We start from the raw sequence: 25,320 nt of genomic DNA, 5'->3' as shown, positions 1-25,320 counted from the left end.
TTTTGCCTAGTGTCTAGCTGGTTTTTCGACTTAGTTGGCCTGAGATCCTGCCATTCAGGGTCTCAGGCTGTCTGCTCTCTCTGTAAAATGGACTCCATGTACCCTAGGTACATACCCAATTGGTAAGGATCACCTTATTGGACCCTGTATAGTGTACCCTAGGTACCCAGGGCATAGGTGTACCCTAGGCCTCCCAGGGGCTGCAGCATGTATTATGCCACCCCTGGTCTGGCCTTCCAATCAGACACAACTGGCTGATCACTCAGCTGGGGCAAGGTCGTGTAATCACCCCTTGCTTAGATATAGTATGCCTATATCTGCCCTTATATATAGACACATGTGTACCTATCAGTCACTCCTATGGCAGGCCTTAACAATCCGGGAGGCAGAGTGCTTGGTAACATGTGAGATGGTGCTCTAGCATGAGCTGAGCCTGTCTGCAGCTTTCGGAACCATGTCCTTATAGCTGTTCTATGATATAGCCTACCATATACTCTTAAAGTGCCTTATAATCTTAAACGGTTATGGTAACTATGGTTTGGCTTTATCAAAACATGTCGTGTAAGGTGTCTAACACTTTGGAATAATACCCCCATACCATTTCTGGTGATGAGGATATTATTCCTCCCTTCTAGAGGGAGAGACATGTTAAAATCCTACTTTGCTGTTTATCTCTAACCAAAGCCTCAGCATCACAAAATGGATGCTGCTGCCACAGACACAAGTCTGACCTCCTGCTGCTGGGAGTGATCCCAGCCAGGGAGGCCTGGACAATAGGTTTCCTGCTTGGGGAGGTGCTAGCACCTCCCCAGACAGCCTTTAGTGTATTGGGGCAGGGTGGGCTGAAAGGAATGAGACATGCCTGGGGCACACAAGGTGTTCCTTGCATAGTCCAGTTCAAACCGGCGCTGGGGCACTCCAGCCCCAGCTCTGGCGCGAAACTGGACAAAGGGAAGTGGGTGTAACCACCCCCTCCCAGGTCCCACCCATAAGGCGTGACCTAGCAGGTATCCCAGCCCCCCAGATTAGTATAAGAGTGGGAGTTGGGCCTCAAGACTTTAGATTATCCTGAACCTGCAAAATTGAACAGAAACTCTGGACCTTCGACATTCGACGAAAGAAGAAGACTGAAGAATCTCCCTTGTAGCCAAGGAGTGGCTACCCTGTGCAAACAGGCACCATCAAGTGACTACCCTTTGCTTTGTGAAACGTTCGACGAGGAACCGACTGCAGAGCCCGACCAGAGCCTTGATTTCCAGACTTCTCCGACCCTCATCCACATCTGCAGCAGAGCTGAGATCCGTGGAGGCGACGAGCGACGTGGGACCGGCTACCTGGGAAAAGTGGCTAGTAACTTACAGCGCAGCTTCTGAGGTACCCTCGAAGTTGTGCACCGGGGATTGAGAAGCCCCAACCCCAAGCACCATCTGCACCGAAGATCAGCCCCCCACACTCCACGAGTCCTGCGTGGGGCCCTTCAGCATTTTCCTGCTTGCCGCGTCTGTCCGGTTGCTTGCCCGCTGGCTAGTGGCCTTGGTGACGACGCTCCCTGAAATCTTCTGCGCTGGTTTGGCTCCTCCAGACTGGCTCCCGCTTCTCTGCAAAGAAGAAGCACCCCAGACCTTCCTGGTCTGCACCGGAAGCAAGTCCCTTGTTCTTCGTGGGTTCCGCTTGCCAAGGCTTGGTGAGTCCTAGTCCAATTTCGACGCCGCCGACAGCAAGAGCCTTCGTGGGACAGCTCGCCTCCTGGTCCTGGTCGTCCTCGACGCTTCCTGGTCCTCCTGGCTGCAGCGACAAGCTTCACCTTCACCTGCAACTCTTCACGACATCGCCTGGTTCCTTCCTGGTTCCACGTGGTCACTGGCTAGTGACCTTGACTCTGTCCCCTCTGCTTGCAGGTTTCTTCTCTTCTTGATCCCAGCCTTGGGATCCACCGGACACTCTCCCCTGACTGCCTGTCAGCATCTTTCTTCAGGCATCCATAGGAGTCGACGACGAAAACGACGCATTTTCACCCCTATGCACCCGCAGCCTGTGGGCTAGGTAACTTGGGTACTCCGGTGCTCATCAGGATAGTGACTATCCTAGTGTCTAGTTTTCAAGTCTCAACTTCCTAGCTACTCCGGAAGTGTCCTAAATCTACCGTTTTCTAAACTGTAATATTGCTATTGACTTTTACGCATTACGCGTGAGTGTTTCCACTCTGCACACGAATCCCGTGGGCCTCCCACTTCCTAACTAACGCTAGTGTAGTGTAGCCCCAGCGATTCCCTAGGCCTAGGCCTATTCTATTTCCGTGACAGTGGTCCTTATACCACTTACTTAGTATATGGTTTGCGTGGCCCCTAGGGCCTAACTGTATTACTTACCTGTGTGACTTACTGTATGCATTAATAAGACTGTGTTGTACTTACCTCTAATCTCATAAAGAGTGCTGAGGGTTTGCTTAGAATAAATACACTTTATTTTATATATATATCTGTTGTGGTGTCCTTTCATTTGGTATTCAAGGGATTATATATGGTATCACAGCTGGCTTCACATGCCATTCAGAGTTTAGCCTAAGACTGCTCTTGTCCATGCTACCACTAGGATAGCTGGTCTATAAGGTTGACTTTACAACCAATCACCATAAGGGTATTTGGACTGATATAAGGTGTACACTATAACTAGTGACATCATACATCAGGCCAACTTCTCACAGTTAGAATGCAGTGTTGGAATGCCTGAGTGGGAATCAGTTGAGGACGGGCTGAGCAGCAAGTGAGCTGCTCCTGGTGGGGTCCCCCCTTGAGACTTATCATCTGATCAATAAAGTATTCATCCTATGCTACACCTCGTCTACTTCCATTAATTTCATCTTATTTCATCTGGCGACGATCCGGAAGAACCTGCCTGTGCTGCCTTAACTGACGGAAACTGAAATTACCTAAGGTAAAGCACCTATCTTGAAACGGAAATCTACATTCTTAAAAGCCTGACACCAGGGGGCCCCACCAGTGACCAACATCGGTCGCCCGCTGAAATGTGTCAGGACTCGTGACTCTTCCTGCAACCATCCCTCACCTGCAGTGTGCCAGTGTGCCAGTTCCTGGGTTGTCAGTCACTCCCCCGTCAAGCCAAGGTCGGTGTGAAAGCTGTCTGAGGAGAATTCAGCACATTTCGAAAACCGGAGCTCCAGGAGAGTTCAACTGGTACAGAGAGAACTGGCAGGCATGAAAACGACCTCTGCGTTTAGACAGGTCTGAGGGCTTTGTATTTGATTTGTCACTGGCAGGAGTGAATAGATGGATGCTGCCACCTACTGGTTTTAAAAAGAACTTTGATTCGCCTGAAAATGTATCCCTGTACTTCTTTTTACAAGTACTGTTTGATCGATTCGAGGAGTGAGACTGCCTAATTTAGTTGGCTGTGGTTAACCACCCGGGTGAGCAGTTCGTCTGCGTATGCTGTTTGGGCACTTTTGAAGTTGTTTTGGCAGCGTTGTTCGTGAGTACTTTAGTCAGCTGTGTTATTTTTATTCATTGCTGTGGAGCACCCTAAGGCTGTTAAACCGCCGCCTCTGTTTAAATTTACCACGAGCTATGCTCCGTGCGCTCGAGCTCACCTGCGTCTCCTCGCGGGGCGTTTCTTCTTCTATGATGATCAGAGCTGCTCCTGGACGCCTGTGTGCACTGACACATCGTGAGCCACCCGGGGCAGCGTCAAGAAGCGTGCCGCCATATTGTATTCCCACCGGAGCCCTGCATTTCAGCTATGCTTTCTTCCAGTGTTCACCCAGAAGCGCTGCTGTTGCCAACCAGGATTGTTTTCCGTTTTGGGGGACAATAAAGTTTTTTTTTTCAGTGCAGCACTAGGACATTGTACTTTAGTTTTTCAAAGTACTACTTGTTCAAACGCTCTGGTGAGTTACGCCTTTTTGACGCCAAGGTCTAGTTGTGTCACAGCATGGAGGTGAAGCGTTTTATAAATCACATAGGATACCCAGAGCCAATTTCAGGATACGGCCAGTCTCGCTTATTTTCTGCAAGCAACTATATCCATCTGGAGCAACGTTACGCCCCTTCAGAAGAACGCCTAATTCGTATTTCTGTAGTGAATTAATCTTCATGATTACATTGATGTATTGGTCATCGGCTAATCTCTAAGGAAAAATGTTATTCTTTCTAGTATTGGGGTTGTTATAATCAGTAGCTCTCAGGCCGATCTAAAAAGTTTTTTCAACCATTCATTCATTTGTGTGACATATTTATTTTATTTAAAAAGAAAAAGGAATAGAAGTTATTTATTTTAAAATTACTGCAATATGTTCTATTTCGTTGGCATAGCAGTTTTGATGTTTCGTATAGATATTGATCTGTTACATGTTTCCTGAAGGGAAATTTTTATTAGTTTAGGTATACGAGTGAATAACTTTCAGTCTGTAACAAAATGTTTCATTATTTGAGGTATGCATTACCAACAAAGTTTGTTGGTCCACAATGTGTAAGTTTTTTTCTCTTAGGTGATTTATTTGTTACAAGTTCCAGATGGGAATGTTCATTAGTTTAGGTTTATATATAGCCTACCACAGTCAGTAACAAGAATTTCATGGTACGCATACATTGCCCGTGTCGTTTCACTTGTACGTGGATACGTCACATACGTTATTACGGTATAGAATTTTACTCATCCGCACCGAAATAATTTTCATTATTGAAGTATGCACTTTTTCATAGTTAATTAATCTGTTACAAGTTTCCTAATGGGAATTTTCATTAGTTTAGTACGGCTAGCCTGCTAAATTCAGCCAGTAACAAGATTTTCATGGTACGCATACATTGCCCGTGTCATTTCACTTGTACGTGGAAATGTCACATAAATTATTTCTGTACGTTATTTTATTGAACTGCTTGGTTATCATTTTCATTTATGATGGTACACACTGTAATAGCCTTCGGCTATGTGGTTTTCCACCGGTACGTGGATTTCTCACCTATTATTGTGTATCACTCACAGTGTTTTCTTCGCATGTTTAGTTAAGGGGTTGCCATTTAGTCAAGTATTCGGTGATTTCCACTTTTGCGTGGATAGGTCACTTTCAGGTATACATTTTGTAAGCCTATTGGCTTTGTGATACTCACTTGTACGTGCAGATATCACCTGCTGTGTTTCTACTTCTCTACTTTACTGGGTTTATTCATCCACTGTGTGTAGAATCTACGGCTTCTTTAATTTTGTGGCAGTGTGTGGTTTTCACTTCTTCTTTTGTTGGTTCTGGTACATGTTTCCACACCTTTTTCTGTCACGTTGGACTTATTTTATAGTTTAACGGGGTGCTGTTTTCACCCTTCTTAATATATTTTTTTTCTTCAGTCTTTCCTTATATTCTTATGAATTTCTTGATCTTTCCTTGCTTTTTTCTACCATTTGCTACTTCTATCCTTCATTTGCTCCGTTAATGGGGATGAGGCATGCTATGTTTTTTGCCCTTAATTAATGCAATGTATTTTCTTGTATGAATTATTGCATGTTTTTTTTCATTTAGATGCATTATTAACAATTTTACCCCTATGATGATTCATATTGTACTGTATTTACAAAATTCTTTTGTTTCTGTTAAAAAGGGGAAGGTGATGTAGTAGACTAGTATTGTAGGTCTTGCTGCTCAGCCAGAGTGGAATGTTGGTGCATGGTTAGAATGCAGTGTTGGAATGCCTGAGTGGGAATCAGTTGAGGACGGGCTGAGCAGCAAGTGAGCTGCTCCTGGTGGGTGTTATGCCAGGAATAACAGGGAGGACGCTGTGTGGTGGTAGTAACAGCGTGTAGGTTTATTAGATGAAATTACAACATATATGTCTTATTTAAGGGCCCACGAGGAGCGGCGATGTATGCTCGCCGCCGGCGCTCTCCGAGTGTCTCCGCCCCCTTCCGCGTCACGGAGCCGCCCGTCCCGATTGGACGGGGCGTCACGTGACACAGAGGGAACGAGACACTCGTCTCTATGACCACGAAACACTAGAACGTACAACATCTCCCCTTCAACAATATAAACAGCAAAACATTATTCATGTCATGACAAAGTCTTCAAAACGCTTGGGCGCTCTAACAAGTCTGGTAGGCCTCCTAGGAGTCACAAACAGAGGTTGCCCCTCGGCGCATGGCGTGCTACTATACCTGGTACCCTCCTGGACACCCTGGTTGCCTTCGCACTCTCGCACAGACTTCGTTCCACCACGCCCACCGGCACCACTTGTCTCAACTCGCACCACCTCATGACATGCTGATTCTCCTTTGCTAGCTCTATCGACAAGCGGGGTGTGCAACCAACCATTATCCGCCCGTTCACTCCTGCTCGCAACCTCGTACTCTTGCCACTCAGGTACACTATCGTCATTCCTGGGCCCATTCGCACGGCCTCCATTCATAATGATGTTTTCCTGGCCTGCTTTGAGCTTGACGATGTCATCTTTGCTTCTCCATCCTCCACTTTCCAAACACACTGCCCCTTTCCTAACCTCCCGCACACGTACAGGAGTTTGAAAGACTGACTCCCCCTTCATCACCTTATGCGGCTTCTTTACTAGCACCCAATCTCCCTGCTCCACATCCTTTGCTTTGGCTCTATTCACGGTATCAGCGTACCTTTTGGCACACTCTTGCTTAGCCATGATTCGCTCCCTGACTCTCAGCGTCTTCTCTTGTACACCCTCCGTGTCTTCTCGTACATCATACCACTCGTTGTATTTGGGGGTAAGCTCACTGGTGCACCGTCTCCCCCTCATCAAATAGAAAGGCGTGTGGCCTGTAACGGCATTTGGAGTATTATGGTAAGTGTGCACCTTGTCCGCAAGAAACATCTTGACATCCAAATTGGACGCAATGGCTAGCTGAATTCCTTCTTTGAGGAACCTGTTCATTCTCTCCACCTGCCCATTGCTCTTCGGGCTGTACAAAGGGGTCTTCTCCTGCTTGATCCCTGAGTGGGTGAGAAAATCCATCATCTTCTTGGATACCAGCTGGGTGCCGTTATCAGATACCATGACCTTCGGTTGCCCTTCCTGAGCGAAAATTTTTCGTAGAACTTGGATCACCCGGTCCGTGGTAACCTCTCGGACGAACTTGTACTGTATCCACTTGGAGTAGTAGTCGGTGATCACGATGAGAAATCTGCAGTCCTCCGGCAGCAGCGAGAACGGACCCGCGAAGTCGATGGCAACCTTGCTCCATGGGCCAGCCGGAATCTCCACCCTCTGCAGCTCCCCTCTGCTGGTCTTCCAGTGCTTGTCCGCCTTCAGACACTGCTCGCATCTGTCTATGAAGTCGCAGACATCGCTGGTCATCCCCGGCCACCAGTAGTACATTTTCAATAGATTCTTGGTCGCGGTGCCGCCAGGGTGACCTTTGTGTGCAATCCTTATCAGACATACCTGTACGCCCCAAACGGAGTGACAAACGTGGTCAGCTTCTTAGAGCCTTCGGTGAGGCAGACCTGGTGGTACGCGGACTTCAGATCAATCAGGGTAAAGAGTCGGGACCCGGCCGTCGACGCCAAAATGTCCTGAATGTTGGGCAGAGGGTGACAATTGACCAGGATGTTGTTATTGAGGGAACGCAGGTCCACGCATAGACGGATGTCTCCAGATCTTTTCTTCTTCGATACGACAATCGCGGACACCCATTCCGAAGCACCGGCACCTTCAATCACCCCTTCATTCTCCAACTTGTCCAGCACAGACTTGAGTTCCGCCCTGACAGATAGGGGCACAGTCCTGACCTTGTGCTTGATTGGCATAGCCCCCTCCTTCAGCTGTATGTCGTGCACGAAGCCTTTCACACATCCTACTTCATTTGCGAAGACAGCACTGAATTTTGCAAGGACTCCGGATAACCCACCCGGTTCATCGTCCGCCTGAATAGAATTGACCCAGTCAGCTCTGAGGACTATGGGATCCGCCGCCCCCGGGATTAGCATCACTCCCAACTTCGCCAGATCCTTCCATCCCACAAGGCTTCTCCCTTTCTCGGCCACGTAAATCTTGGTATTGATGGCCCTCCCTTTGAAAGTGAGGGTATCGGGAAAGTACCCTTTCATCACTATATCCTGCTCCCCAAACGCTTTTGGGTTTACATCCGTCACACGCAATTGCACATCGTGCCACATCGCATCAAACGTAGTGTCGGAAATCAGGGTAATGGGGGAACCCGAATCAGCAGTGAACGGCTCAACAGAGCCGATCATTACGGAGCCTATGGGCCCCTTCACTCGCCCATCCTCAGCATCAATAGAGAGCACTATATCCCCAAGCGCCTCGAGATCACCTTCGCTCACAGAACTCACTTTCACACTGCTAGCTGGCTTCCTGGTCTTGCATACAGCAGCAAAGTGGCCCACCCTCTTGCACTTAGTACATTTCCTGCCAAGCGCAGGGCAAGCCTTACTGTCCGCCAAGTGATCTAGCGCTCCGCACCTGAAGCAAGCGAGCGGCTTCCTACCCGCCCCCTTATCATTCGCCCCTCTGTCAGGAGGCTTCTGAACGGATTTGCTCCTGTCCTGCACATAAAACACATTGGCAGCGTGGCTAGTCTTGGCAAGTTCCTCTGCGGACACCAGGGATCTTGTAGTATCTTCATATAAGGTTTACTGTTCTCCTGTATATTGTAACTAGCTGCTCAGCCAGTGTGAGTGTTCCATGTGGAATGATGACCTGACTAGAATGTTGGTGTGTGAGAGAGACAGTTGAGAGGATGGGCTGAGCAGCTAGCAGGCTGCTCCTGGTGGGGCTATACTATGGACTTAACTATCTTAATAAATACACTTAAGACATATCCTGGCTACGTCTGCTGTGTCACATCATCCTATGGAACCAGGTCACTTCAATTGGCGACGAGTTGAACTAAAGAAACCGTGCGTGTAACCTCAACAGACTGGTGTGTAACTAAACTGGTGTGTCTTGAAGAAATTTGGACTGAAGAAAAGAAACTCCTCATTTGGCGAAACTACCTGGCACCGTGAGCCCCACCAGTGACCACAACACCGGTCGCCCAAACCTCCATGTGCCAGTTGGGGTGAGGAGTGGAGCTGCAAGCTGTTCCCTAGCGCAGCACAGAGGTTTGCCTCAGTCCAGTTTTTACTTCGAGGTGTTGTGTCAAAGAGCCTCCTTGTGGATGTCTTCGCAACCAAGATTGGTGTCTTTTGAAGGCTGCTGGCCCCTGTGACAGTCGTGTAGGAGAAGTACCTGCAGTCTCTTTGTGTTGGACTGTGGAGGGCCACTTGATGATCGTGAAGTAAGTGTTTGGGGAGCTGTCACCGGAAGAGGTGTTTCTGGTGAGGAGTGCTACTAACCCCAGATCCCTGTGTGGTACTGTTTGTCCTATATTGCGGACAGCCCCAACAACAGCGTGCTGTACCGTTTGGTTGTGCGTACACCCACAAGTCCTGCGCCTGCATGGAAAGTCTAGTACTTGGATGTGGCTTTCTACATGTCTGCAAGCTACATGGGCGCAGCACACGTCAAGACTCACATGGACAGCTGTCCTGCGATAAACCTGTTTACTGCCAGGTGTTGGCGCGACTTTGGAGGTGCCTGAAGAATGACTGTGTATGATACAGGTTTTTACAGGCTGCGCAAGGTATTATATCGAGATGTGGGCACAACGTAGAAAATGTCTACATTTTGTCTCTTTCTGCTCCCTCCCATCAAGGTGTGGACTATGTCTACTTCAGGCGCAGAGATTAGTAAACATGGCCCTGCACTTCAAATGAAGCAAGTCTGGTATGGTAACTGTTTGGTGTATTTTTGTCACTCAATCATTTTTGTTGCGGTTGCATTAGTGGACTTCTTATTTTTTTTTACTCATATTTTGGGCCCCAGCCGTCTCCCACACTTTTGGAAGTTCAACCGTCCTGTTGGTGTTTAAAATAACAAAGTGCGCCATGCTCAGCGCGCGCACTCACCTTCTTGTGGATTCTCTGACTTTCAGTGTTCAGTGACGCATAAGAATTCTCCTCCGTCTCTGCCTTACTAACCAGCAATGTTGGGCGCACTTTCTCGCCTACAACCACCCAGCACGGCGTCATCTAACGTTGTATGCAACAGGGTTATTTGGAGCCTGGAGCCTGAAGGGAATGTCGTTTTCAAAGTGAATTAGGATGAGGCTGTTTTTTTTCTACACCGGCCGCGAGTGAAAGTTGTTTTATTTTCAAGGTGACTACCATCTGGTTCCAGGATATTATTTTTCTTCTTCGCGTTCCACACCAGGATTTCAAGATACTGCCACATGAAACTGCCACATGAAGAAATCTCTTTATCGAAATGTGGAGAACAAACTTGGAAGGGTTATCGGAGCTCTTATTTTCTCGAGTGCAGCGTAGGATTGTACTTAATGGTGTAATCTTGTTTTCAGGTATTTTCTTGTATTCACTGCCCAGTGTTACGCTGCCACCTAGTGCCAAGTTTGATTTTGACTGCAATGTTCTTTTGTTTTCAGTCCGAGTGAAGTTTATCCACACTTTTCTGTTCCTGTACTTGGAGTCTGATGGTGGAAGCTTCGTTTTTTATTGTATTACTATGCAATATGTGTGTGGCAATTTTTAATATTCTTGTGTACATTTAACTGTGGGTGTGCATTTTTGCAATGCTTGTTTATGCTTTCCTTCTTTACTGAGCCTGGTTGTTGTCACTTGGAACCAATTTACTGTCAGTTAAATATGTATGCAAAGTTTTTTACTTTGATGCTATCTAATGGAAAATTCATGTTGGGGTGCACTATGTGAGAGTGTGAGAGATCGCTCACCGGCGGGTCAGTTTAATATTGCACTACTAGTGAGAATGGTTTTGGTCACAGTTTATTACTGCACTTCTAGTGAGAATGTTTGTGCATACTTAGGGTGGTGTTCTGATTTTGTACCATTTTCATTTTTTTGTGTTGGTCGTGTAGTGTGTATTAGTCACTTTGTGATGCACATTGTCTACTATTCTGTGTGTTGGTCATGCTGTGACTCTCTTGTCGGTGCATAGGGGGTGTTAGTCCCACCTATTAGTAATGGGTGTTAGTCCCATATACTTAGTGTTTAGGGGGTGTTAGTCCCACCTATTAAGTTAGTAATGGGTGTTAGTCCCATATACTTCGTGTTTTGGGGGTGTTAGTCCCACCTAGTATTCAGTGTTTAGGGGGTAATAGTCCCACCTACGTTTTAGTGTTGGGTTAATCCCATTAACTACTCAGTGTATAGGGGGGGTTGGGTCCACCTATGTAAGTCGTATTGGGTTCCAATACATTTTATAGTTTGTTTTAGGGTTTTTCTCCTTTATGTATCTTATGTGGTGCTTTTTCTATCTCCGTCTGGTAGTTTAACGTTTTTTTTGTGTCTCATTAAAGGAGGAGGTTGGGGATTGTGTGTGAGTTTAATGTTTTCTTTAAATTCTTAATATAAGAGGAGGATGGTGATAGTTCATTCTTATTATTCATCCTTTTCTTATCCTTTTCCTTTCGTTTTATAGTCTGGTTCCCTTTTGTGGTATGTTTAATTCATCTTACCCTTGGGTTTTGGACTATTTATCTTTTGTTTATATTTTGTGTTTAGTTACTATCTACTTTTAGTGTTCTTTATTTAGTGTCAATTGGAAAGAAGGGAGATATTGTAGTATCTTCATATAAGGTTTACTGTTCTCCTGTATATTGTAACTAGCTGCTCAGCCAGTGTGAGTGTTCCATGTGGAATGATGACCTGACTAGAATGTTGGTGTGTGAGAGAGACAGTTGAGAGGATGGGCTGAGCAGCTAGCAGGCTGCTCCTGGTGGGGCTATACTATGGACTTAACTATCTTAATAAATACACTTAAGACATATCCTGGCTACGTCTGCTGTGTCACATCATCCTATGGAACCAGGTCACTTCAGATCTCTCGATGGCCTTCGCGATGGCCACCACCTCCTGATGCGTAGGATCGCGGCATGTCAGTAATCGTTCCTGCACTTTCTTGGAGTGGCAGTAGAACACCACCTGGTCTCTGATGTAAGTGTCCGTCATGCCCGCAAATTCACAGTCTTGGGCCAGAACGTGCAAGCAGGCAATATATTCCTCGATAGATTCCCCCTCTTCCTGCTTCCTAAGCGCGAACTTGTGGCGCCCCACCATGATGTTAGTCTCTTCAGCATACTGCAGCTCCAACCTCCTCACCGCCTCCTGGTACGCGTTGAGCTGAGTGGTAACACCAGGCGGATTCACGAACACAGGCAAACTGTCGAAGACCTCCTGCCCAGTCTTCCCCAGCAGTCTGAACAGCAGCGCCTTCTTCCGCTCTGCCGAGTACCCCGTGCCATCAATGGAAACAATATAGTTCTCGAAAGCTCTCAACCAGCTCTTCCACTTCATGCATGGCTTGCCGGGGACCTCCAAGAAGAGAGGCGGGACACAGATGTTGCCTCCGTGCGCCATTTTGAGCACACCCGGCACACGTGGCGCGGACAGCAGGCGCCCCCACGCAGCGGCAGGACCCCAAGCCTTGGCAGAACGTGAGCGCGAGGAATGGGGACCAAGCAAGGCGCAGACACCGCCAGGCGAGACCCCACAGCAACAGAAAGTACCTGGCACTCAGGGCCGGAGACAGCAGCAACAGGCAGAAGAAGCACGAGGCAAGGAGGCAGGCAGCAAAGCAAGAACTAGAAGCAGCAGGGAAGGACTTCAGCAGCAGACGCCCACGTGGGAGGACTCCGCTTCAATCGGCAAGGACAGCAGGGCATGGAGAGACACTCGTGGGCCCAGCTTCCAGAACCCTCGTCGCCATTTGTTATGCCAGGAATAACAGGGAGGACGCTGGGTGGTGGTAGTAACAGCGTGTAGGTTTATTAGATGAAATTACAACATATATGTCTTATTTAAGGGCCCACGAGGAGCGGCGATGTATGCTCGGCGCTGGCGCTCTCCTTCGAGTGTCTCCGCCCCCTTCCACGTCACAGAGCCGCCCGTCCCGATTGGACGGGGCATCACGTGACACAGAGGGAACGAGACACTCGTCTCTATGACCACGAAACACTAGAACGTACAACAGTGGGGTCCCCCCTTGAGACTTATCATCTGATCAATAAAGTATTCATCCTATGCTACACCTCGTCTACTTCCATTAATTTTACCCTCACCAGTCACAGAGACGTCATGAGGAAGAACACGCGGGCGAATCCTCAAAACTCCTGGTACCCCAGGCTCTCCAGACCCGACCCACGCCTCCCAGCGGTTCCTCCGGTCTCTCATGCATCCCCGGGCTCTCCCACACCTCTCCGGGGTTCCTCCGCCCCCCAGCCCCGGGGCAGCTCTGAACCCACCCTCGGGGCACTTCCCAGGCCACCATTCCCCACCCCGTGCCTCCCGGGGCGCCTCCGCCATCTCCCGCCTAAGCGAAACTCCTCCACCCCCGGGCTCTCCCACCTCCCCGGAGCTCCTCCACCACCGGCTCTCCAGCACCCGTCTACTCGGGGCTCCTTAGGCCTCCCAAGGTTCTCCCGAGCCTCCCCGGGGCTCCTCCGCCCCAGGCCTTTCCCGCCTCCCCGGGGCTCCTCCACTCCAGGCTCTAGCTCCTCCACCCCTGGGCTCTCCGGTGCCCGCCTCACCGGGCTCCTCCACCTCGGGCTCTCCGGTGCCCGCCTCACCGGGCTCCTCCACCCCGGGCTCTCCCGCGCCCGCCTCCCCGGGGCTCCTCCACCACTGGGCTCTCCGGCGCCCGCCTCACCGGGTTCCTCCACCCCGGGCTCTCCCGCGCTCGCCTCACCGGGGCTCCTCCACCCCTGGGCTCTCCCGCGCCCGCCTCCCCGGGTCCCGAACACCACAAGCAACCGCAGCCTGCTCTGTATGTATCCTAGAGCCTCGGATAGCGGCTCGCGTCTGGCTGGACAGTCCCTTCCGGGTGAAGGGGCGGTAACTTCCGGAACACTTTAGCCATCTTTTCCGGGTGGGTCATTTTTTTGTAGCCAATCGAAGGATTTATGAGGAAGCACAGTCGCCCAGCACCTCCCACTCCCGCCCTCGAGCCTGTCAATCAGTATAATCCGGCTCCCCTATTGGCTGCTGCTGCCTTCGGTACTGAAGTCGGGGAGAGTGGAAAGCAGAGCGGGCAGAGGGGGATTTTAGGTCCACTTAGGGCGGCGGGAGGTCAGGCCCGAGCACGGGAACCTCCCGCCCGGCGAGGCAGAGGGAGGATGGCTTGTGCACCCCTGACCTAGTGCTGGCATCGGCAGCCTGCGGGACCGACTCCGCAGGACTTGAGAAAGAGCCCGGGATACCTTGCTCACCTCTGACCCTACTCACCTCTGACCCCTGGGGCCCTCCGGCCCCCACCCAGGACATCCTTCTCCAACCACTGTACCCACACCCAAGGCACGGCCCGTCCTCTGCCACACCCTACGGGGCAGCCCTGCCCCACCCAGCAGTGGACCATTCCCAAGACACCCCTACGACACCCCAAGATCCCAAAGACACCCTGATCCTACCTCACCCCAGGAGCCTTGAGACACCCTGACTCTACCACACCCCAGGAGCCCCAAGACAGCCTGACCCTACCGCAACCCAGGAGCCCCAAGGCAGCCTGACCCTACCACACCCCAGGAGCCCTGAGACACCCTGACCCTACTACACCCCAGGAACCCTAAGACACCCAGGCACCCTGACCCTACCACACCCTAGAAGCCCTCCATCGACATCCAGAGGACTACCCCCACACTCCTGTCCCCCCCCCCCCACTCCTGTGCCCACGACCCTACCAGTCTTCTGCCATCCCCTAAGAGACCTCCATCCTCATCCAGAGGACTACCGTTCTCACACTGCTGTACCCCCTACCCTGCCAGTCCTGTGCTGCACCCCGTGGACCCCCTACTCACCCCTGGAACTCTACCCACACTTCTGTACCTCCTACCCTACCAGTCCTCTGCCAGGATCTGACACCTGCAACTCCAGGTAACCACTGGTACCTGACATCCCAGTGTCTCCACCCATCCCTCAAGCTCCTGCATGCACAGCAGGGTCTGCATACGCCAAAGACTCCCACTGCTCCCTTAGACTGGCAGAATATCCTCATAGCCCCAGACCACCCTTTCCCTGTAACAACAGGAACAAGTCTGGGATCATCCGTGTGCACTACCAGAGGGACACGCACATCTCTTGGCATTTTCGGGGTTCTGCACCCCTTCTTTTGCAACCCAGGACACCTAATGCCTCTTCAAGGGTCTTCACGGAAACACCATTGAGGTCATGACACTGGATTGATATATTTTTCTAAAGAATACAAAGAAAGGCGACATCATCAACAGACTCGGAGTCACTATCCCAACCTCAAGGCACTGTTATTGGACAACTCGCTTTCCTACTAGCTTGGATTTATTTAGGAATACCTACAACAGAGTGGCGGGCACATTTTCTGTGTCCCACCCCTGGAATACACTCATGCCCTCCCGGAAAGGTGCGAAGTAGACCTGAACTCTCAGACCAGCCTTCGCACTCCAGGGACGGTGATCCGGGAGCGGGATGTTTTCCAAAAAAGCTCATGGCGATGTCAAGAAATCAACACTGAAGGTGCTGGATTCCAAGAAGGATGTCCTAACTCGACTGAAGCATCTGCGCATTGTTATTGGTGAGATCTGCGTGCATGAACAGAAAAAAATAGTTGCACCCAAAAAATGTTCTGATAAATCTTCATTCTCATTTCGGTTCATATCCATCAAAGAAAGCGAGTTTGAGGGCTTAACCCTTTCATTAAAAGTACGGAGTACTGTTTTTGTGAATAAGCTGCACCGAAGTGGAGGCTCAGAATTTGTATCGTGAAATATGTACAAACCCTTAGCATATCGCAATTTTATCACATGGTTTCGTTAATTGTAAACTAGATCAGCAGTTCATTTGTTGAAGTATTGTAAAAACTTATGGAAGCATGCCCCAATTTGAAACACATAGTGTCGCCTGCCTTTATTCCAATTTGGCAGCAAAATTGGAATATCCAAACGCTTTTCCTGGAATGATTTCCTGAACACTCCCCAGGGGATGCCCTGCGCCTCCATCTGTCCTGAATAGCCCTAAGGCATTCTGGCCAGTTAATGAAATTACCCGCAACTTCCTGGACTGGGGGGGTCAGAGGATGTAGCATACATTAACATAGATGGAGGGCTGCAGAAACAAAGATTCCAACCATTCCTCGCCTGGGTGCTTAGGATGCAATCCATTCTCCCCGCACATTCTACTTCTAGGCCAAACGTTTTCTCCTCCGTACCATCTGCAACGTTATCTTATGTGTTGTACAACAACCACACGCACGTTGTGTAAGATGGTTAATAAGAAAATACAGTGGTTGGTGTTTTGTTGCGTAACTCTCACATCGGATAGTGACCAGGTAGATCCTGTCATGGTTCTGTGTAGTGTGTTATGAATATGGCTGTCTGTGCTGAAGGGGTTTGCCATTTGTTTCACTGTAGTGTGGTACAAGCTTATCCACTGCTTGTCTTAATGTGACCATTCACATCTTACCATCTTCTGCTACAACGCATGCACATCATATTTGGTGGGGATTCCTTGTGTATGCATGTGTTTGACAGGGTGGGCATGTGGGGGTACCGTTGGAGAAGACCTACTGGGAACTGCCCATACCTAACATTGTCCTTTTCTTGAGTGCGTTCCGCCTATCTGTGTTATGGTAGTGGGCCATCCTCCACTTGTTGTCAGTGTTCTTGGTAGCATGTTTTGTGGCATTATACTATATAGTGTTCTTGACATAATGTGTTGCATAATGGTGGGAGTGGCATAACGGTGCCCATCCTTGACATATCAATACCATTCTTAACCTCATTATGGCTTTCTCTGGCACACCAATGGTGACAATTCCTGCCAGATGATGGACATGCTTGGGTTTTGATAATGATGATTATAATATAGGCCGTGAAAGGCAGAATCTATTCATGTCATGTTATGTTATAGAGAGTTTTATAGCGCGCTCAAATACTCAAGAGTGTCCTGGCGCGTGCAGTTATCAAAGCCCAATGGAGTGGAGAATATGGATCAGCTAGTTGAAGAGAAAAGTTTTAAGTTGTTTCTTTAGAGTCTAAGATCCTCAATATGCCGCAATTCCAGTGGGAGAGAATTCCAAGCCATAGCTGCTTTAACAGAGACGGACTGACCTCCCAACCGTGACCTGCGAAATCGAGGGATATTCATCCGATGTTGGGCGGCTGAGCGCAAAGCTCTGCTGGGGACGTAGAAGCCAAACCGCTTCCTAATGTACAAAGGCCCCAAACCATGCAGGGCTCTATGGGCCACCATAAAAACTTTGAATTGCACACTTTGGGCCACCGGAAGCCAATGCAGGTCTCGTAAGTGCTGTCTCGCGCTAGATCTTCCAGAGATGTTAAATAGAAGTCTAGCCGTGGCATTTTGTATGGTCTGCAGTTTTCTCAGCAAATATCCTGGGATGCCACAGTATAGCGCGTTGGCATAGTCGATGCGAGAAAGAATGAGTGCACGGGCGACCATTTCCTTGGCAGTCCTGGGAAGCAGGGGAAAGAACCTTCTGAGTGACTTGAGAGTGCCAAAGCAAACTCCGGTGAGTTTCTTAATTTGCACCGAAAACCGAAGGTCTTCGCCAAACCAGATCCCCATGTTCTTAGCAGAAATGCCCTCTGACTTAGGTCGAGGGAAGTCTGGCGGCCACATAATTTCTCTGAAGGCAGGTGGGAATGAGCCATACAGAAGGACCTCCGACTTATCCTCGTTGCATTTCAGTTGGGCACAAGCAAGCCACTGAAATACAGATGAGAGACAGTTCTGAAACAAAGATGTCGACAAGTCGGAGTCCTTCCAGGTAAATAGGAGCTGGGTGTCATCGGCATAGGCAATTATTTTAGCCCCCAGCTCCTCTGCCAGAAAAATTAGGGGGGTCAGATAGATGTTGAAAAGCAAAGGGCTCAGGGTAGAGCCCATTAGGGACTCTCGTAGACACTTTTCTGGCGGTCGAAGAAAAAGGTGGTAACCAGACCTGCTGAGAGCGTTCCTCCAGAAAAGATCTAAGCCAATCGAAGGCAGAACCGGCAATGCCAATGTTTGAGAGACGGGTAAGAAGAAGTTGGTGGGGTACTGTATCAAAGGCGGCAGAGAGGTCAAGCAATATCAAGGCCGCCCTGCCGCCCGTGTCCAGGCATTCCCTGATTGCCTCTACCATTTCCACTAGTGCAGTCTCGGTGCTATAAGTTTTCCTAAATCCGGACCGGATGTGTGGCATAGTACATGAGTGCTTAGTGAAAATGACAAATTGATGATGGAGGAGCAAATGGATTTACTAAAATGAAAATCTGATATTATGGATTACAGTATTTTCATTAACAAAAATAACACATCTCTGCCTGTGGGAATTGAGCTTGTTTATGCAAAATAAACATGTATTTCATGTTGAGATGCCTGTATTTTCAGAAACAAGTTAGCACGTTTTTGACGAATTGGTTGCATTTCAGAAACCGTTTTAAAAAGCTGACATTTGAGCGATTGAAATTGGGAGGCTTGCTTCTGTTTTTTCCGTTATTTTTCCGAGGGCTCTTGGTGCTAAAACTGTTATTTCATGATTGTGTGGATTCATTTCCGTGCTCGAACCTACAGCCGCCAGGACTCGTGCCAGTGATATTGGAATCATTTGTCTGCTGCCTGATCCCGTAAGGTCGATGTAGTTGAGTGGCCGCATTACAATCTGAGCCGAAGGCTTTTTCTGGCTCTGCTACTTCTTCCAAATACATTCTCAGTCATAAAATACGACTCGAAGGAGCGTGATAGAAACATGAAATGAAGTAAGTTTCTGCGTAAAGTTTAAAAAGAGATGGGCCATGTGACAATGCATGAATTCATACTTTAACTGCTTGTAATGCATATAACTCCTTACCCAATTTGCATAGAAAGTGTGCTGACAAACCTACTGATTACCACTGTTTTTTTACAAAGGTCTCTTGGGCAGTTTGAGCCAGAACACTCCAGGCCAGGGCAATGCTTTCTTCTACCACCATCAAATTAGAGTATTTACTTACCCCCTCAGGACCTTTAACTAAATATATGACAATTGTGCTGAAATATGCTCCTCTCAGTCCTGATTTTGTTGTTAAATATTCTCTTGGAGTTGGGTGCCATTGAGGGGGGATGCAACAATCCTACTACACCCAAAATGCCATCAAGTAAGTTTGGATTGCTCAGTCTAATTCAAGTCAATTATTTATGCCACGTGGCTTTTAACGTTTTGCGTCCGCCACTGATGGCATCAGTGGACGCTCTTTTAACTATCCTACAAAGTTGTCTGATCCTTACCAACTCACTAAAAGCCTCTGGTCTGCCAGCCACTGCCTAGTGTCGACTCGTGTTTAGATGCAAGGGATATGGTGGTCAATCTACCAGTGTCCAGTGCTCAGGCCTCTGAAATCCACTAACTCTGCAGCTAAGTCAGGAAAACGACTACCTAAAATTGTTAATGACTCATCTTTGACCCTGGACAAATCATGTGTGTCAACAGTTCTGTCCAGCTGGATCCTCAAGTCCTGCTTAGTCAGGTGCCTAAGGCTGCTTTAGCCTCCTACTATCCAGACTTCGAGAGCTCTCGCTCTTCTTCTTGATAGTATATCAAGGCTCTGTATTTTTAAAAGACCCTCTTGTTTTCTCGATGCACATGGGAAGCAGCATTAAAGCTAATAGCTTTTTTATTTTTTGTTATTATAAGTAGGGTTCCAGTTCACCTAATTAGTTGAAAGTTGCCTATTTAAAAAGAAAAAAAAGCTCTACAAAACCTACATCCTCTTTAAAGAGCTACGAGTTTAGTCCATCACACCCGCCAATCATGAGGTTTGTGGTGAGGAGGGGGCCCAATGAGGAAGCATGCCATCTTGATTGGTGAGGGCCGTCGTCCTTTATATGATAAATCCCTAAGCACCACCTCTTGGACCGGAGAACGTCCTCAAGACAAATCTTGGTTTAAAATGAATCCCAGCTTGTGGACACTAGTTATATGGAGGGTGTGTCTTGGTTTTCCTGTCCTCCCCAATCCCCTTTTATTGTTTATGACTTGGGTCTCTGCTCTGTCACATTGGTTGCAGAGAATGGTGTGTCTGGGATTACGTTCCGTTTGTGTCACCTTCTTAACATCTCTTGTATTTTGTACCCAACATGGTTAGTTTTGGTCCGTGTGTTTCGGCTCTGCTTATAGTTTCCGAACGCATCTCCACAGCAGGCCTGTTTATGCTAGCCTCTAGCTGTTTTTGATGTAATTAATGCATTGCCTTCATGGGATTTCTGCACTCTCTCGAGAGTGGCCTCCTCCTCCTGAGCTGGGGACCTGAAAACCTAGACGCTGCTTGTTTCCTAATGCGTATTACCAGGCAGAGCCTGCCTAATTCTAGGCAGCACCCACTGTTTGCTGACTTTGTCTCTTTCTTGTATGTTTTGGTAAATGTGCAGGTGAAAGTTTTCTTCAGGTGTTCTGTTCTCTCTGGGAGGGCTTGGGTAATTTCTGAAACTCATACGTTACTGTCAGATCATATTGTTAGCAGAATTATGTCAATTCCTTGAGTGATTTTATAGTCTTTTTACATCCTCCAGATACACTTACTTCAATACACATGACTGGTCCTGAGCTTTGTTTAACAAGCCAATGCATTTAACCAGTTTTAATTGGTACAAGATACACCTGTTGTAATGGAGAACCCAAAACTACAAACGTTTTGACCTGGTTTCATGAGGATGAAGGGTCGTCACTAGATAGCAGAGAACAACCTTTGCACGTTTGTCAGCTTTAAGTAGCCCATTGCTGGATTTCTAATGTCTTAAATTCTTAGTATCACATCCTACAGTGTTGTTTGCTGCCCAAAGTGTAATAATTCCATCCGAAATCTATGCGGCGCATCACACAGCTGTAAAACAGTTCTCAAAATCTTTGCTATCTGCCCCATAATCAGTAGCAATATGTGTCAACATTATAGCAGTCTATCGTCAGTCGGGTATTAGTCTATCCTGGGGGTTAACTGTTTTGAGTAAACACTTTACTAGTCCTAGGACACGGTAAGGTAAAACCTCCCATTTGTAGGGTTATTTCAATATGGAAAGGAAACCACCTGGGAGGAATGCTTTTGTAGTAGAAATATCTCTATTCTTCCCTTGGCTAACGGGACCCAGAAACTAAATGGTTTGTTCTGAAGTATTTATCGAGTAGTAGCGCACATTCTCAAAGGAACAGGAAATGCTGAGACTTGTGGATGTTTTTAGGTCTCGTCTGCTAACAGCGCATGCTATGCCGCTACAAAGGGTATAGTTTACAATAAAGGGCCTATTGCTTACCATTTGTTCGCTTCATTGTCCTGCTTCTTTGCTGCCTCCTAATTGGCCAGTGCGTGCAGGGTGTCTTTTTCCTTTCTTTCTATGAGGTATGGACCATGGACAGATTGCTTTCTCTTGATTAGTGCCCATCTGCTGCTCGAGCTGTGATTGAGATACTGTTGCTTCATTCTTCCCACCCACCCCTTCCCTGTGTTGCTTCTTCCGCCTCCCTCCCTCCCCCGCCCCTTCTCTGTGTTGCTTCTTCCCCCTCTCACCCGCCCCTTCTCCGTGTTGCTTCTTCCCCCTCCCTCCCGCCCCTCTTCCGTGTTGCTTCCTCCCCCTCCCTCCCGCCCCTCTTCCGTGTTGCTTCCTCCCCCTCCCTCCCGCCCCTCTTCCGTGTTGCTTCCTCCCCCTCCCTCCCGCCCCTCTTCCGTGTTGCTTCCTCCCCCTCCCTCCCGCCCCTCTTCCGTGTTGCTTCCTCCCCCTCCCTCCCGCCCCTCTTCCGTGTTGCTTCCTCCCCCTCCCTCCCGCCCCTCTTCCGTGTTGCTTCCTCCCCCTCCCTCCCGCCCCTCTTCCGTGTTGCTTCCTCCCCCTCCCTCCCGCCCCTCTTCCGTGTTGCTTCCTCCCCCTCCCTCCCGCCCCTCTTCCGTGTTGCTACCTCCCCCTCCCTCCCGCCCCTCTTCCGTGTTGCTACCTCCCCCTCCCTCCCGCCCCTCTTCCCTGTTGCTTCTTCCCCCTCTCTCCCGCCCCTCTTCCCTGTTGCTTCTTCCCCCTCTCACCCGCCCCTTCTCCGTGTTGCTTCTTCCCCCTCCCACCCGCCCCTTTTGCATGTTGCTTCTCCCCCCTCCTTCCCACTTGCCCCTTCTCCGTGTTGCTTCTTCCCCCTCCCACCCACCCCTTCTGCATGTTGCTTCTCCCCCCTCCTTCCCACTTGCCCCTTCTCTGTGTTGCTTCTTCCCCCTCCCTCCCACCTGCCCCTTCTTCGTGATGCTTCTTTCCCCTCCCTCCCACCCGCCCCTTCTCCGTGATGCTTCTTCCCCCTCCCTCCCACCCGCCCCTACTGTGTTGCTTCTTCTCCCTCCCACCACCCTTTCTCTGTGTTGCTTCTTCTCCCTCCCACCCGCCCCTTCTCTGTGTTGCTTCTTCTCCCTCCCACCCGCCCCTTCTCTGTGTTGCTTCTTCTCCCTCCCACCCGCCCCTTCTCTGTGTTGCTTCTTCTCCCTCCCACCCGCCCCTTCTCTGTGTTGCTTCTTCTCCCTCCCACCCGCCCCTTCTCTGTGTTGCTTCTTCTCCCTCCCACCCGCCCCTTCTCTGTGTTGCTTCTTCTCCCTCCCACCCGCCCCTTCTCTGTGTTGCTTCTTCTCCCTCCCACCCGCCCCTTCTCTGTGTTGCTTCTTCTCCCTCCCACCCGCCCCTTCTCTGTGTTGCTTCTTCTCCCTCCCACCCGCCCCTTCTCTGTGTTGCTTCTTCTCCCTCCCACCCGCCCCTTCTCTGTGTTGCTTCTTCTCCCTCCCACCCGCCCCTTCTCTGTGTTGCTTTTTCTCCCTCCCTCCCGCCCCTTCTCTGTGTTGCTTTTTCTCCCTCCCTCCCGCCCCTTCTCTGTGGTGCTTCTTGCCCCTCCCTCCCGCCCCTTCTCTGTGGTGCTTCTTGCCCCTCCTTCCCGCCCCTTCTCTGTGGTGCTTCTTCCCCCTCCCTCCCGTTCTCCGTGTTGCTTCTTGCCCCTCCCTCCCGCCCCTTCTCCGTGTTGCTTCTTCCCCCTCCCTCCTGCCCCTTCTCCGTGTTGCTTCTTCCCCCTCCCTCCTGCCCCTTCTCCGTGTTGCTTCCTCCCCCTCCCTCCCGCCCCTCCTCTGTGTTGCTTCCTCCCCCTCCCTCCCGCCCCTCTTCCGTGTTGCTTCCTCCCCCTCCCTCCCGCCCCTCTTCCGTGTTGCTTCCTCCCCTCCCTCCCGCCCCTCTTCCGTGTTGCTTCTTCCCCCTCCCTCCCGCCCCTCTTCCGTGTTGCTTCTTCCCCCTCCCTCCCGCCCCTTCTCCGTGTTGCTTCTTCCCCCTCCCACCCTCCCGCCCCTTCTCTGTGTTGCTTCTTCCCCCTCCCACCCTCCCGCCCCTTCTCTGTGTTGCTTCTTCCCCCTCCCACCCTCCCTCCCGTTCTCCATGTTACTTCTCCCCCCCTTGCTCCATGCTGCTTCTTCTCCACTGCCCGCCCCTTCTCCATTTTGAGAACTTCCACATGCCTCCGAACCCACTGGCTGAGGATAGATCAAGGAGGATTAGGAGAAAGGTTTTGCCTTGATCGAGGGCTTGGAGGGCGTCATCAACGATGTGTAGCATAGTGGTTTCAGTGCTGTGCCCAGGTCTGAACCGAGATTGGAAGTCATCTAGTTGGTGGAAGTTGTTGATGTGTTGACTTAGCTGATTATATATACGCACACATATCCATGCATTGCGCAGGGAAAACAAAAACCCTAAATGTTTTCTGCGAGGTTTGGGTCAGATTTTCAATAGGCTGGTAGCAAAAATGATCCCGATGTGTGGCCGCTCTTTTTGCGACCACTTTTAAATTTGGCGAACTGACCTGGGTTCCAGCTGGTCAGTTTGCATAACTCCAACTCGTAGTAGGTTGCTGTTTGACCTACCTCACAAGTACTGACCAGTTGGCACATAGGTCGGTTCGCAAAATTCGAAACTGGTCGCAGAAAGAGTGGCCACACATCGTGATCATTTTTACTATCAGCCTATTGAAATCTGACACAAACTTTGCAGAAAACATTTGGTGTTAATTTTTTTTCCCTGTGCAATGCCACTCTGCTTAGAAAAACTATGAAAAAGATGAAACTGCACACACAAATTCTATAAATGCTTGTCACTTTGCACAGAAAATCTTATAAGGTAAACACAGCAGAGGAATGTTAAGATTATAGAATGAACATTATCTCTCAATGCTGGAAAACCTTTCTTCTGGCAAAGTTGAAGCAGGTCTCTGAAATCATTTGAGGGTAGGGTTGCTTTTGGCATGGGACAGGTGGCCACTGCTTTCGATGGGCAGAGAGCGCCTGTGTTTTTTAGACTGGAATGTCCAGTACTATGGTTATTGGAAAGATGCTGGAGCCGGCTTGAACGCGCCTGTGTTTTTATATTGGGTTTGCTGCTTAATCTGTGGTTTCAGTAGGTTTGACTTAGTCCTTTAGGTTGTGGCTAGGTTTGCATTTGTTAATATGGCCTGTGCAAGTGGTAGGATATATTTTGAGCCAGACAATGGGAAACATGTATTTTCCCTTTCTCCTTTTAAAAAAAATAGATTTTTATAAAGCGCAAACTCTACCTGAAGGTATCAGAGCACTTTACATGAACACCAGTTTTGTTACAGATGGACACATTCATTTTCGTTAGGCACGGGGAGATTAAGTGATTTGCCCGGAATCAACCCGGTTCCCCAGCTGCGAGGTCGACCGCTCTAGCCACAAGTCTACATCCCGAGTTGAGATTATTATTGCCTTGTCCCAGTGACCAAAGCTTGAAGCAGCTGATCTCGATGCATCATTCTCTGCTCCTGGTGCCTGAAGTGGATATCCCTTGGATTACATTTGTTTGAGGCCGTTTGGGCACACTTGGCATGTAAAGCTGTCGGGATGATCCAACTGTTATTTGTAAAAACGATCTTATGGTGATAAAAGCTCGATGTTGGGTTTATAAATGAGATAGATATCTCCACTAGCCCAACTGGGTTCCTGACCAACATGTTTTTAGATTTCAAATTATCTCCAGTATTTGAGAAGTTTTAAGCTTTAATGTCCCCGCCACTGACTAGGAGGCTGTTTATACGTTTTAGACGTGGATCTCTTCCTCGTAAATGGTGCTCGACCCAAGATCTGACCTCATGCCCTGCATATGGCCTGAGTGACAAGAACGAAATATATATGTTTGTCTGTTCTGTGTATTGCAATGCACGTCATAAATGGATTCTGCGCGTTTGTCGTGATATTGGAACAAGAAGTCATTTGGCAGCCTTTAGGATCCTAAAAAGTGACCCCACG

At 49.1% G+C, this 25,320-nt stretch overlaps 1 protein-coding gene across 9 annotated transcripts in view; it reads left to right on the top strand.

Moving 5' to 3' along the window:
* Positions 1–14,049: 14,049 nt before the first annotated feature.
* Positions 14,050–25,320, top strand: part of RALGAPA1 (Ral GTPase activating protein catalytic subunit alpha 1) — a 717,351-nt gene continuing 706,080 nt past the window's right edge. For 8 of the 9 annotated variants that reach the window (XM_085627453.1, XM_085627449.1, XM_085627451.1 and 5 more), the window contains exon 1: positions 15,363–15,602. In XM_085627453.1, coding sequence (XP_085483579.1) covers positions 15,497–15,602 — 106 coding nt within the window. In that variant the 5' untranslated portion in view covers positions 15,363–15,496. Of the gene's footprint in view, positions 15,603–25,320 lie in introns of all 9 variants that reach the window. The other variant, XM_085627452.1, reaches the window with a different exon arrangement.

The sequence above is a fragment of the Triturus cristatus genome, chromosome 9, assembly GCF_964204655.1.
Source record: "Triturus cristatus chromosome 9, aTriCri1.1, whole genome shotgun sequence".
NCBI classification, from domain to species: domain Eukaryota; kingdom Metazoa; phylum Chordata; class Amphibia; order Caudata; family Salamandridae; genus Triturus; species Triturus cristatus.
This window is presented reverse-complemented; position numbering and strand designations above follow the sequence as displayed.